The following is a 14,253-nucleotide window of genomic DNA, read 5'->3' as shown; positions in this document are numbered from 1 at the left end:
ATCAGGACAATAAAATCAGAAATCCATCTTAATCACAGGAGTTTCTGTAGAAATAAGAAATCCAGGGCAACACACACAAAATGCTGGAGGAACTCATCAGGCCAGGCAGCATCTACAGCAATAAAGAGTCGATATTTCAGCCCGAGACCAGATGCTCCATTAAACTGACATCAGCACAGAGAGAAGAAAGCACGATGAAGGGCCTCGGTCTAAAACATCGACTCTTTACTCCTTTCCATAGATGGTGCCTGACCTCCTGAGTCCATTCAGCATTTTGTGTGTGTTAATCCATCTTATTATTTTTAGAAGTAAAAGAGGAAATATTTGCATTGAACTCGAACCTTCATAAACATGGCAGACCAGAAGACCCTAAGGTCTAGGAGCAGAATTAGGGAATTCGGCCCATCGAATTCTCTGTTATTCCACCATGGCTGATTTATTATCCCTCTCCTACCTTCTCCCCATAATCATTGATGTCCTGACTAACCAAGAACCTATCAACTTCTGCTTTAAATATACTGAATGACTTGCCTCCACAACCATTTGCGGCAATAAATTCCACAGACTCACTACCCTCTGGCTAAAGAAATTCCTTCTTATCTCTGTTGTAAAGGGATGTCCCTCTGCTCTGTTTACCCTCTGGTCCTGGATGCTCCCACTATTTGAAACACACTCTCTACTTTCAATATTCAGTAGGTTTCAATGAGATCCACCTCCCGCCCCTCATTCTTCTAAACACAAGCAAGCAGAAGCCTCAGGGCCATCAAACGGCCCTCACATGTTAACACTTTCATTCCCAGAATCATGTTCATGAACGTCCTCTTGTACACTCTCCAACGCCAGCATATACTTTCTCAGATAACGGGGGCACAATGCTCACAATACCTCAAGGGCAGTCTGACCAATGCCTTATAAAGCCTCCCTTGCTCTTATACTCCAGTCCTCCGGAAATTAATGCTACCATTGCCATTGCCTTCCTCACCACTGACTCAACCTGCAAGTTAACCTTTAGAGAATCCTGGACAAGGATTCCCAAGTCCCTTTGCACCTCTAATTTTTGAATTTTCTCCACATTTAGAAAATAGGCCTCAAAGTCGCCAACAAAATCCATCTACAGAGTGTTCAGGTGTAGATAGTAGAGTAGCCGGTCTGCGTGCAGCAAGGTTCAAAGTAAATAGATAACATGTCACCATATACAACTCTGAGTGGGCATACTCAGTAAATCCATGAATAATAATATAATGATTGAAAGATTGCACCCTACAGGGTGGAAAAACAACCCAGTGTGCAAAAAACAATAAACAGATTGCAAATTCAAAAGAAAAAATAAGAATAATAAATAAATAAATAATAAATATCAAGAGCAAGATATGAAGCGTCCTTGAAAGTGGATTCGTAGGTTGTGGGAACAGTTCAGCGATGGGACAAGTGAAGCTGAGTAAAGTTATTCCCACTGGTTCAAGCGCCTGATAGTTGAGGGATATCCTGAGCCTGAGGGATATCCTGAGTTGAGGGATATCCTAACCGTCCTGAGCCTCCTGTACCTTCTTCCTGATGGCAGCGGCAAGAAGAGAGCATGACTTGGGTGATGGGGATCCATGATGATGGATGCTGTATTCTTGCAACAATCTGTATAGATATGCTCAATGGTGCGGAGGGCTTTACCTGTGATAGACTCGTCTGTATCCACTACTTTTTGTAGGATTTTCAGTTGAAGGGCATTGGTGTTTCCATACCAGGCTGTGGTGCAATCAGTCAATATACACTCCGTCACACATCTATAGAAGTTTATCAAAGTTTTAAATGTTAAGCCAAATCTTTACAAACTTCTAAGGACATAGAGGCTTTCTTCATAATTGCACTTATGTGCTGGGCCCAGGACAAGTCCTTTGAAATGGTAACACTAAGGAATTTAAAGTTGCTGACCCTCTCCACCTCTGATGTCCCCCAATGAGGACATCTGAACCTGAACCTGAACCTGACCCTCTGGTTTCCTCTTCCTGGTCAATAATCAGCTCCTTGGTCATTGAGTCTCGATGAAGTGTGGCCTGGCAGGGGTAGGTGTGAGTCCGTCCGCTCGGCAGCCTGGGGAACACTATGTGAATCCCTGTAGCGTCCCAACCCAGGACATCCCCCACCTGGTCCAAACATGCCCTCTCACCAAGATCCGTGTGCTTTGCTGCAGTCCATCGATGCGGCCACAAGCTGGAGGGTGGCTTGACGAAACCGGTTCGAAGTATGAAGAGAAAAGCACCTGCCATATGAAACAGAATAACTGACACTGAGAGAGAGGTTGTGTTTGTAGCACTACTCAACCAGATAGTCAATCTCCCTCCTATACGCTGATTCATCACCACCTTTGATTCGGCCTAGGACAGTGGTGTCATCAGCACATTTAAATATGGCATTGGAGCTGTGCTTAGCCGCACAGTCAAAAGTGTAAAGTGACTAGAGTAGGGGGCTAAGCACACAGTCTTGTGGTGCATCTTTGCTGATGGAGACTGTGGAGCAGATGTTGGTGCTGATCTGAACTGACTGGGGTCTGTAAGTGAGGCAACCAAGGATCCAATTACACAAGGAGTATTGTGCCAAGCTTATTTATTAGCTTTGAGAGGATGATAATATTGAACGCTGAGCTGTAGTTAATAAAGAGCGTCTCGTGTATGCATCTTTGCTGTCCGGATGCTCCAGGGTTGAGTGGAGAGCCAATGAAATAGCATCTGTTATTATGTCAGCTACAATTAGATTAATTAATGGATTATCTGTCTTAGGCGTTGGTTTGAAAGAAGAGGTATTCTGAAACATGAGATGTATATTTTATCACTCACTGATTAGAGTAAAATGGATGTTCCTTTGTGCAACCTCATCTGTAAGAGATGTCCAACATGTTCAATCCAGGACTTGACTGAACCATCAAAAGAATCTAATTGTGCTCTCTTAACATGAGCATGCCATAACACATCTTGTAAAGCACAAAACAGTAAATCATTGACAGTCCTCATGGTCTTGGGAAAACATATTCCTCCACAGTTCTGTAGGAAGAAGCTTCAGATTTTGTATGAAGTAAGTAATACTTACTCCTGAAAACTTCCTGTTTTTCATCTTTGTCACTTGTTGTCATTAATGGTGCCGTTCAATGTGTCCGAACGACTGAAAATATCAGACCCAGCAGTTTAATCGATCTGGAGTCCTTTTTCAACATTTTTTATCTTTGTGTATTCATCCATCAGAAGGTCTTGATAGCCAATTGGACTACAAGCTACACTCAGTGACCACTTTATTAGGTACATCTGCTCGTTAATGCAAATATCTAATCAGCCAATCATGTGGCAGCAACTAAAAGCATAAAAGCATACAGACATGGTCAAGAGGTTCAGTTGTTGTTCAGACCAAACATCAGAATGGGGAAAAATGTGATCTAAGTGACTTTCACTGTGGAGTAATTGTTGGTGCCAGAAATGGCTGATCTCCTGGGATTTTCACACACAACAGCCCTAGAGCAAGGATTCCCAACTTTTTTTTATGCCATGGATCTCTACCATTCGCCAAAGGATCTGCAGCCCTGAGGTTGGGAATTCTCGCTCTAGAGTTTTCAGAGAAGCAGATCCACGGGCGAAAACTCCTTGTTAATGAGCGAGGTCAGGGGAGAGTGGCCAGACTGGTTCAAGCCAACAGGGAGATGACAGTAACTCAAATAACCACACATTACAACAGCGGTGTGCAGAAGAGCATTTCTAAACACACAACACTTCAAACCTTGAAGTGGATGGGCTACAGCAGCAGAAGATCACATCAAGTTCACTCCTGTCCCTAATAAAGTGACCACTGTGCGTGCAAGGTAAAAGTACATTTATTATCATAGTATGTATTCATTATACAGCCTTGAGATTTGTCTCCTTTCAGGCAACTACAAAACGAGAAACCCAAAAGAACCCATTAGAAAAAAAGACTGACATAAACACCCAATGCAGAGAGAGACAGGGAAAAAAGATACAAATCATGCAAACAATAAAGGCAAGCAACAGCATTCAGAATGAAGGCGAGTCCATAGAGACGAAGCCCAGAGCAGCGGAGCAGGCCCACAGCCTCAGCCTTAGTGCAGCAGAGAGCAGAGCCGGCCCGATCTTCGCCTCCGGCCCCAACACCCTGCCTTTTCAAGCAGCACACACAAAATGCTGGTGGACTGCAGCAGGCCAGGCAGCCTCTATAGAGAGAAGCACTGTCGACGTTTCGGGCCAAGACCCTTCGTCAGGACTGTATGGGTCTCGGCCCGAAACGTCAACAGCGCTTCTCCCTATAGATGCTGCCTGGCCTGCTGCATTCCGCCAGCATTTAGTGTGCGTTGCTTAAATTTCCAGCATCTGCAGATTTCCTCGTGTCGACCCTGTCTTTTCAATCCACCTGGCCCGCCATTTAAATCGTCCAAACACTGGGTCATTGCTCGCTCTAAGACCCGGGCTCTGTAAGTTTCCCCCTTTGATCATAAAGTGCCCTCACTCCACAGATGGCCGTAAGAAAAAGGATTAAAATTTTGCGCAATTTGGTACTTGCTTTAGAAGTCACTGAACAATCTATCTGAGGAGACTCCCTCCCTCAGTCACACCTGCCCACACACTGTCAGTCATGCTTTAAAGGTCACAGCAGAGACAGAATCATGGAGAAAACGCCCACTGTAGGAGTGATAATTATAACAAATCTTCCAGATGTTTTTTCCACACACCGAGTTGCTAAGATCCTGAAGGCACTGTATGAAAGGGAAGTGGAAGCAGATTTGATTCACTTTTGAATGTGGAACAGAATATTTACAAATGAAGGAGCAAGTTTTCAGAACAATGAGGAAGTCTAATGAATTGACTGTGATACAATTAGCTCCCTTTGTCTGTAAGAGTCTGATATATCAGATTTTCGTCTCTCTGTGTGTATTAGCAATGAAACCTGCCCGTCCACAAAGTGCTAGGAACAAACCATCTGAACAAATCAAATCATCAAAACAAATCAAATTCATCTGTTATGTTGAATTGTTACTTTGGTGAAATTACAGGAAATGATGAAGTTTTCTGATAAAATTTCTGATTATTTGACCCTTTTGTGGCTACCTTTTGGACCCTCAAGCTTGCTTCACATTTGACAGGGTCACAGCTGATACAACATTCCTCAAGATTCAAAGTGCATTTATTATCGAAGTTTGTATGCAGTCTGCAACCCTGAGATTTGTCTTCCTACAAAGAAAACCATGGAACCTGTTCAAAGAAAAACATCAAACCACACCTGCCCACACACACAAAAAAAAGATCGTGCAAACAGCAATAAAAAGAGGGAAAATCACAGAATATAAAGCACAAAATCTGAAGGGTTCAGGCATATTCAATTCATCTCAGCTTATTTCAGTCTAGCACTGCGTTGGTCATTATCTGCTATCTGTCCCGATCAAAGTCACCCAAAATATCAACAAGAGGAGGAGTAAGCAGATACACATCATAACGTGAACTCCAATCCACAAAGCACGTTGGTTAAACCTTGCCCAAGGCTCCGGTACCATCCTCTGAATGGGGTGGGGGAAGAGAGAGAGAGGGGGGCAGAGAGGGAGAAGGGGGGAGAGAGGGAGAAGGGGGGAGAGAGGGAGAGGGAGACACCGTTCGAAGGCAGTCCACTTTCCACTCAAGTGCACGTTCCTGCCTTTTCTCCGTGATCCCTGTTTCCCTGTTGGTAACTTGGAAGCACACAAGGAGATCACTTGGAGTATTGCACTTTCATTGATTCTTTGGAAGTCATAAAAATGGACAAACTGGTAGGGGTGAAATATGACCACCTTGCCATGAAAGCAGCTATTGACTAGATGTGACATCAATAAGCATCAGGAGTTCTATCCCTTTCAGGCTTGGGCTGAGAAGTAGCAAATAATACTTGAGCCACTCAAATGTCAGTCAATGCCATCTCCAAACAGGAAGCATTTAGAATTGTCTTCTTCAAACTCCCAAGCCACCTGGGTCCAATTCCTGCCGCTGCCTGTAAGGAGTTTGCACGCTCTCCTTGCGACAGCGTGGATTTTCTCTCGGTGCTCTGGTTTCCTCCCGCAGTCTAAAGGCACACCTGTTGGTAGATTATTTGGTCATTGTAAATTGTCCCATGATTAGGCTGCCATTAAATTGGTGGCACGGCTTGAAGATCCAGAAGGGCCTACTCCACACTGTATCACTCCCTGGCACAGGATTGAAAGAGGCTACAGAAAGCTGTAAAATTAGTCAGCTCCATCTTGGATACTAGCTTCTGTACTATCCAAGATACTTTCAAGGAGCGGTGCCTCTGAAAGGTGGCATCCATTATTAAGGACCCCCATCACCCAAGACATGCCCTCTTCTCATTGCTACCACCAGGAAGGAGGTACAGAAGCCCGAAGACACATACTCAGGAGTTCCTGGAACAGCTTCTTCCCCTCTGCCATCTGATTCCTAAATGGACTTTGAATCCATGAACACTACCTCACTTTTTTTTAACATTATTTCTGTTTTTGCACTATTTTACATTTAACTGTTTAATTTACATATATATTTACTGTAATTGATTTACTTATTTATTTTTTGTTCTACATTATCATGTATTGCATTGTACTGCTGCCGTTAACAAATTTCACGACATATGCCGGTGATATTAAACCTAATTCTGAGAGGATTTTTCCTACAGTGGGGGATTCTAGGACTGGGTGGTGGGCAGTTGCTGGAGGACCCAGGGGAAACAAAATGGTCACAGGGAGTACTTTCAAACCTCTTTATAGCAGAGGTGAGGAGGAGTTTCTTTAGCCAGAGTGTGGTGAATCTGTGGAATTCGTTGTCACAGATGGCTGTTAAGGCCAGTCATTAGGTATATTTAAAGCAGTGGTTGCTAGGTTCTTGATTAGTAAATCTTATTTCGCACCATCATCTTTGTGTCCTTTATGCAGCTAACACAGGAAAACACAGTGTTTTACCTGTATTCTAACTAATGGACTGGACCAGCTTTTAATCTTTTGTTTTCATATTTAAAAATTCATACTGTCATTAAATTTGTTGTTAAAGACTGTAGCCTGGATTGTTTGAGAGGAATGGCATAAATACATCCAAATAGAATCTTCTAGAAGAAATAAGTAGGTGGTAAACATCAGTAATAATGCAGAATGATATATTCCTTTGCTGCAATTTTGTTCATTCTCTCCTTGATTTGTCACACGCCATGTCATATGCCGTAGGCGATCATGGTCTTTCTATCACCATGACTGTTTCTGGCAAATTTTTTGATGGAAGTGGTTTTCAATTGCCTTCTTCTGGGCAGTGTCTTTACAAGATGGGTGACTCCAGCCATTATCAATATTCTTCAGAGATTGTCTGCCTGGTGTCAGTGGTCGCATGATCAGGTCTTGTGATATGCACCAGTTGCTCATACGACCATCCACCACCTGCTCCCACTGCCTCATGTGACCATGATTTGGGGGTAAAGCAGGTGCCACATCTTGGCCAAAGGAAACCTGCAGGCTTGCAGTGGGAAGGAGCACCTTAAACCACCTTTGGTAGAGATGCATCGTCATCCACCACCCTAATTTACCACAGGTACATCAAAGTCTGGAGTCTTGCAATCAAGTTGCCTAAAGTAGCATTGGAAAGAATTTTCAGACTTGTCAGAAGTTTGAAATAAATGCTGACTAAGGAAGTGAAATTAATATAGATTATATTTTTGCCACAGGCAGGAGATTGAACATCATCTACTTACACGATAAAACATCAGCTCAACCAAAATGCACATGGATTGGCCAATCATGACTGTGTGGGTGTACACTAACCAGAATTAAGAAATAACTTGGGAAGGAGATCCTTCAAATCCTGCCATTTTAAATTTATTTAAGAGCTAGGCTTAGTAAGGTATACATCGGGATCACAGACTCCCAAAGAAATTCCATCCACAGTCCTCAACATCATTCCAGCATTTTGGCAATGCAACTTACATAAATGGTTTGCATTTCTTCCAAGAACATCAACTCAAGGAGATTTTAAGTTGACGCCGAAGCCTCCCTAAATCTGACTAACTGGTTGGTGACAATTAATCGAAGGTAAGGATATTTCAAGGGGAAATTAAATTGATTAAAACTGGCAACTATTAAGGGAATTGTTTACACTAGCGTCACTCAATAGTAATAGTGATGTGTTTTCAAGTCAAAGATTATGCTGTATTAACAAAGGACAAAAAATTGTGGCATTATAAATGTTTCCATTGCAATTGCCTGTCACAGATTCAATGGTTTCAACCCTGGTCTCTGGCACTAACGTGTATGGAGTTTGAAAGTATTCCCTGTGACCATGTTTGTGTCCCCTAGGTGCTCCAGCACCAACTCCCCCCCCCCCCCCACGACAGAACGCAACGGTCTATGTTTTTGAATGTTAATTGGCCCCACTGTAAATTGCCTCTTGTGCGTGGTGCATGGTGAAATCTGTGGTAAGTCAATGGGAAAGTGAGAAGAATAGAATGAAATTAGTAGAACATTGAATGGTACAGGCACCATGTCCTCGCTAAACATTGGCACCAATTTAAACTAACCCCATCTCCCTGCACAAGGTCCACATTCTTCTATTCCCTCTATTCTCTGCCTGTTCTAAATCAGGGGACCCCAACCTGGGGTCTACGAATCCCTTAATTAATGGTATTAGTCCATGGCATAAAAAAGGTTGGGAACCCCTGCACTAAACACTAAACTTTGCTATCATATTTGTTTCTCCCACTTCCTCTTGCAGCATGCTCCAGAGACCTAATGACCTCTTGTCTCATAAATCTTCAAACTTTCCGTCTTTAAACTTAAACCTATGCCATTCAGTATTTGACTTCATCCTGTTAGTTTATCCTGTAGCACTCAAAGCCAAAGTAAATTTATTATTTAAAGTATGCATATGTCACCATATATTTACTTGAGACTCAGTTTCTTACAGGCATGTAAAGGAAAATAAAGAAATACACTAGAATTTATGGAAAAACTCTACTTAGTTTCTCATAAATTCATACTTATGGATTGCAATGGATTTTCAACACTCCGCAGTGTTTCTGTTTTCTGCTTGCACCTTTTGTAATTGCTAATTTGCACAATTTTGATCGGGCACGTTGACACAGATTGGCTTTGTGGCTTACAGCCAAAGAACAACACAGCGCTAATTTGAACTGAACTACGCTGAACATTCCCACAAGACTTTGTGGTTTGATGTCTTACTTTTTTGCCGTTTGTATGATTTGTTTTTTGTTTGCGCGTCGGGTGTTTGATGTTTTTTTGAACGGGTTCCACAGTGTTTCTTTTTTCTGTGTGGCTGCTTGTGGGAACACGGATCTCAGGGTTATATACTGCATACATAATAAATGTACTCTGGATCTTTGAATCTTCAAACCAAGGCTGATAAACAACTGATGTGCAAAAGAATCAAACTGTCCAAATAAATAATAGTGAGAAAATGAGTCGGGGGCCATTGAAAGTGAGTCTGTAGATTGTGGAATCAGTTCAGAGTACTGTATTGCTGAGTGAATTATCAGTGGGGTTAAAGCAACAATGTCCCTGTAGTTTGGCAGGGTAAACTGATAAGACTCCTTTTCCCAGGATGAAGCCAAATACTGAATGGCATTAGTTTTAAGTTTAAAGGGTGAAAGTTTGAAGAGTTATGAGACAAGATTTTTTTTTTAAACACAGAGGCTGGTGGGTGCCTGGAACATGCTGTCTATGTATCTGTGATTGTCTTTAATGGTGTAAGTACAGTACAGAGAAATTGTTAATGGCAGATTGGCCGGCACCCAATGGGCACTGATTGGCAAAAGAAATGGGAGCAGCACCATACATGTTACATAGGTGATCTGGAAAACGTTCAATCTTATGTTCAAAAGGAGTTTGAGAATGATGGGTAGGGAAAAATATCACATGTTGTAGGAGAATTGGAAGTAGGGACACTGGTAGACAGGGTGGTAAAAAGGGTGCTTTTAGCATGACCTAGTGAGACTTTTCAAGTTTTCTTATGTTTTTGACCCAAATGTACGAAGTAATTAACCCTGACATTTAAATCTGTATCGCCAAGAGCCTGTCAAATTCTTTCGCATTTCTTGAGCAATTTAATCTCACGTTATGACCCTCTTTTGTTCCCTTTCCCCTCCACAGAAACGAAGTTTCCGCTTTTCCGAGACCGACCTGAGCGGCGACGGAAGGGCTTTGGAAGATCTGGGTAATCGGAGGGAGGATAGGAAGGGTCTCGTTATCTCGGATTCCTCGACAGCCCTGCCACGGGTGGCGGGGTCCGAGCAGTGGCAAAAGGGAGCGGGGAATTCAGAAGCCAGTCAGGTAGAACTGCCACCCTGCGCACACACACCAGGTCCAGAAGATCCTGATGAATTAGAGTGTCAGAACCTAGTCTCAAATTCCGGGAGACTCGAGTCACGCCCACTAAAACAAATCGAGTACCCAACTCGCAGCATTCCTGACACCCAAAACCAAACTAGTTCTTCGGTATTTGATGCACAACAGAACATCCCTAACTGGGCTGAGGACATCTTAAATACTTACCTGGAAAGAGTAGGGTTTACAGATCAAAAATTCTGCAGCTGTTCCGCCCCAGTTTCGGAGGATCATTGTGAATCCTCGACTACTTTGCAAAGTCGATCCCGAAATAAAACTTCCCAGGTGACGAGGTCTAGGTTGGAAGTCATTATCACACTCACCAAAGAGGGAAGTGGAGGGCCGGAGGGAGCACACGGGCATGCGGGTGGCCTAGTTTCGACAGAGACAGGTGGCCGAGGGACATCACAGGCATTAATGGCAGAAAGTGGAACCTCGAATCCGAGCGAACCTGCGGAGCCAGTCGCTGAGGAATGTCAGAGGAATGCGGCGAATGATCGGGAGCCGCCTCTCGCTGGATTCGGCGGGCAACAAGCCCAGAGCGGAGGACAATCTTCGCAAAACCTCTACCCATACGTCTCACCACGTCCCAGGTGTCGGGATCCAGGCTTCAGTCGTTTCTTACCGCTGTCGCCCGCCGCCCAGGCTATCAGGTGGGTCCTTCCCGTGTCAACCCGTTCCTCTCTCGTTATTGCTAGATTTCTGTGGTAACTCGAAGCAGGAAGTCTATTATGGAGTTAAAAATCTGTCACCAACTTCTCCCCGGGCAGTGAGTCAAACACAAGAGACCACGTCCGAGTTGAGGATGGCAAAACTCTCTCCCTAATTACAGCCTTCAAGCAGTCTCGTTTAATCAGCTTGGAGAGGAAGAGGAAAGCACCTGTCGTGCGGCAGAAAGTTTATTACTCGAAGGAAAGAAGTTGAGATTTTGTGGCGCCGTTTGGCTGGGCTAAAGGGCAGCGGGGCGGGTTAAAGAGGGTTCTAGTTTGACCCTAGTGAGTGAAAGGTCACCTCAGTCGTCTTATACAAAGTTTCAGGTATTGAATATCATTAGGTCAGAGGTGGTTATTTACTGTGTTCCACTTCCACGGCAGTCTTGAAATACAGGAATCTCCCGTCCCACTCTTGCGGTATGGGTTTGAATTGTTATTAAAATGATGAAAAGGGGAAGGGTAGACCATCACTGCCAAGAAGGAAGCATTTAATCTATTTGGCTAAAATGTTCTAACATTTGGTTGCAAATAAAAAATCAGTATTTGTTAACTATAATTGCTCAAGCAGCGAATGCTGTATTAATCTTATTCAGATTCGGGTAAGCTTTTTAAATGTGCCGATTCGGTCTCGTTTGATGTTGCATTTGAGGAATGTGATCTTAAAGTGGATGGTAGATTAAGGGAATGAAATAATTGGATATTGTCCAGCAACCATTTTCAACTGATCCGGTTCCTGTGTGGTTCCAATCCTTTTTGCCCAGAGTTTGGTGAGATTGACATTCCAACTTACTTCCGGGGGTCACTCACGAGGAAGGAATTAAATTTGTACATCACTGTTAGTTCTTAAATAATGCGTAGTTAGAGAAATAACCTAATTTAGTAACAGCCTGGTTTCTTTTCCTAATGCTGTCAGATATAAAGTCAATGTTATTTTCTTCTTTGATGTATAGAGAATTAGAGTTATATAGCAGTGAAACAGGCCATTCGGCCCACAGCGTCGATGTGAACCGCTGAGCACCCATCCATATTAATTCCATCAAGCTGCACTTCATCTCCCCTCCCCTGAAAGACCGCAGCAACTTGGGCATTTGACCAGTGTACAGCAGACAACAAACTGTGCAAATTCAAAAAATTCAAACTGTGCAAATTTCAGTAGAACAGAGTGATCTAGGAATAATGGTGCATAGTTCCCTGAAGGTGGAATCTCATGTGGATAGGGTGGTGAAGAAAGCTTTTGGTGTGCTGGCCTTTATAAATCAGAGCATTGAGTATAGGAGCTGGGATGTAATGTTAAAATTGTACAAGGCATTGGTAAGGCCAAATTTGGAGTATTGTGTATAGTTCTGGTCACCGAATTATAGGAAAGGTGTCAACAAAATAGAGAGCGTACAGAGAAGATTTACTAGAATGTTACCTAGGTTTCAGCACCTAAGTTACAGAGAAAGGTTGAACAAGTTAGGTCTTTATTCTTTGGAGCATAGAAGGTTGAAGGAGGACTTGATAGAGGTATTTAAAATTATGAGGGGGATAGATAGAGTTGACGTGGATAGGCTTTTTCCATTGAGAGTAGGGGAGATTCAAACACGAGGACATGAGTTGAGAGTTAGGGGGCAAAAGTTTAAGGGTAACATGAGGGGGAATTTCTTTACTCAGAGAGTGGTAGCTGTGTGGAACGAGCTTCCAGTAGAAGTGGTAGAGGCAGGTTTGGTATTGTCATTTAAAGTAAAATTGGATAGGTATATGGACAGGAAAGGAATGGAGGGTTATGGGCTGAGTGCGGGCCAGTGGGACTAGGTGAGAGTAAGCGTTCGGCATGGACTAGAAGGGCCGAGATGGCCTGTTTCCGTGCTGTAATTGTTATATGGTTATATATGGTTAAAAAGAAAACAAAATAATAATAAATAAACAATAAATATTGAGAATCCTTGAAAGTGAGTCCATAGGTTGTGGGAACAATTCAATGATGGGGCAAGTGAATAATTCCCTATCTCTTGGATCATTGCCACATGTTGCCTCAACTGGGAGGTACTGTGAAGCAGGATCAAGTTTAATATATTGTGAGTTGTGCAATCTACGGTTTTGTTGCAGCAGTACAATGCAGTACATAAAAGATACTTTAAATTACAGTAATAAATGTATACATTTATATATTTTTATTTCTATAATAGGTATTATATATTTATATTAATAATTAAATGAATAGGTGGTGTAAAAATGCTGAGGTGAGTTGCTTCATTGTTCATTCAGAAATCTGCTGGCAGAGGGGAAGAAGCTGTTGCTAAGATATTGAGTGTGTGCCTTCAGGTTCCTCAACCTCCTCGCTGATGGTAGTATTGAGAAGACAGCATGTCTTGAGTGATGTGGGCCCTTAATGACTGATGCTGCCTTTTTGAGCTATTGCTTTTCAAAGATGTCCTTGATGCTGGGGAGAGTGGTACCATGAGGGAGCTGGCTGACTTTGCAAGCTTCTTCAGCTTTATCCAATCCTGTGCAGTGGCCCCTCCATACTGAATGAAGTTAATTTATTTCAGTCAGTACAAACAGAACAAAAAGCATCATTTACAATGATGATTTCATAGGACAAAATTACAACAAAAAACATAGATATTCTTTAAAACAGACCGAAAGAGGCTGTTATATTAGAGGCTTTTAAGAAATGTTTCAATGGGCACATGGATGTGAGGAAGATGTCATGAACATTGGGCATTGACGTTGTCTAGGTAGGAGGGATTACTATTCAGGGGTTTTTGATTTGCCTCTTAGCTGGTTCAGCATGACATTGTGGGCTGAGGAGCCTGTCTCTGTGCTGTATTTTTCTATGTTCTATGTTCTGAGTGCAATTTTGTAGTTTAAAACATTCAGTCAGTTTGAATTTGCTTTTATTTAATCCATCTAGAAAGTTTATAAATAGCAAGCTTGGGTCTATTGTTCCTTTATTGCTCTCTCACCTGCAGTAACATTCCTTTTGTAGTCGTCACCAGTCAAGGCCCATTCATTATGTTTCCACCTTCAATCATGTCGCACGGCCTGACCAATTTTGCTTACAGCTTCAATGAAATAGCAGAGGGGCCACTTTGATGAGTATGTGAGAGATTATTGATTATAAATGTAGAGGTGGGATTGGTTGAAAGCTCTGAGAGCTGGCACGTTCAAGTA

At 42.7% G+C, this 14,253-nt stretch overlaps 1 protein-coding gene across 1 annotated transcript in view; it reads left to right on the top strand.

Moving 5' to 3' along the window:
- LOC140719565 (uncharacterized) overlaps nucleotides 1-14,253 on the top strand; it is a 155,534-nt gene that overhangs the window by 81,118 nt on the left and 60,163 nt on the right. Inside the window, exon 6 of the mRNA XM_073034275.1 lies at nucleotides 10,151-11,037. Coding sequence (XP_072890376.1) covers nucleotides 10,151-11,037 — 887 coding nt within the window. The remainder of the gene's footprint in view (nucleotides 1-10,150; nucleotides 11,038-14,253) is intronic.

This window comes from Hemitrygon akajei, chromosome 32 (genome assembly GCF_048418815.1).
Source record: "Hemitrygon akajei chromosome 32, sHemAka1.3, whole genome shotgun sequence".
Taxonomy (NCBI): Eukaryota; Metazoa; Chordata; class Chondrichthyes; order Myliobatiformes; family Dasyatidae; genus Hemitrygon; species Hemitrygon akajei.
The sequence above is the reverse complement of the archived record's forward strand: the minus strand, read 5'-3'. Positions and strand labels throughout refer to the sequence as shown.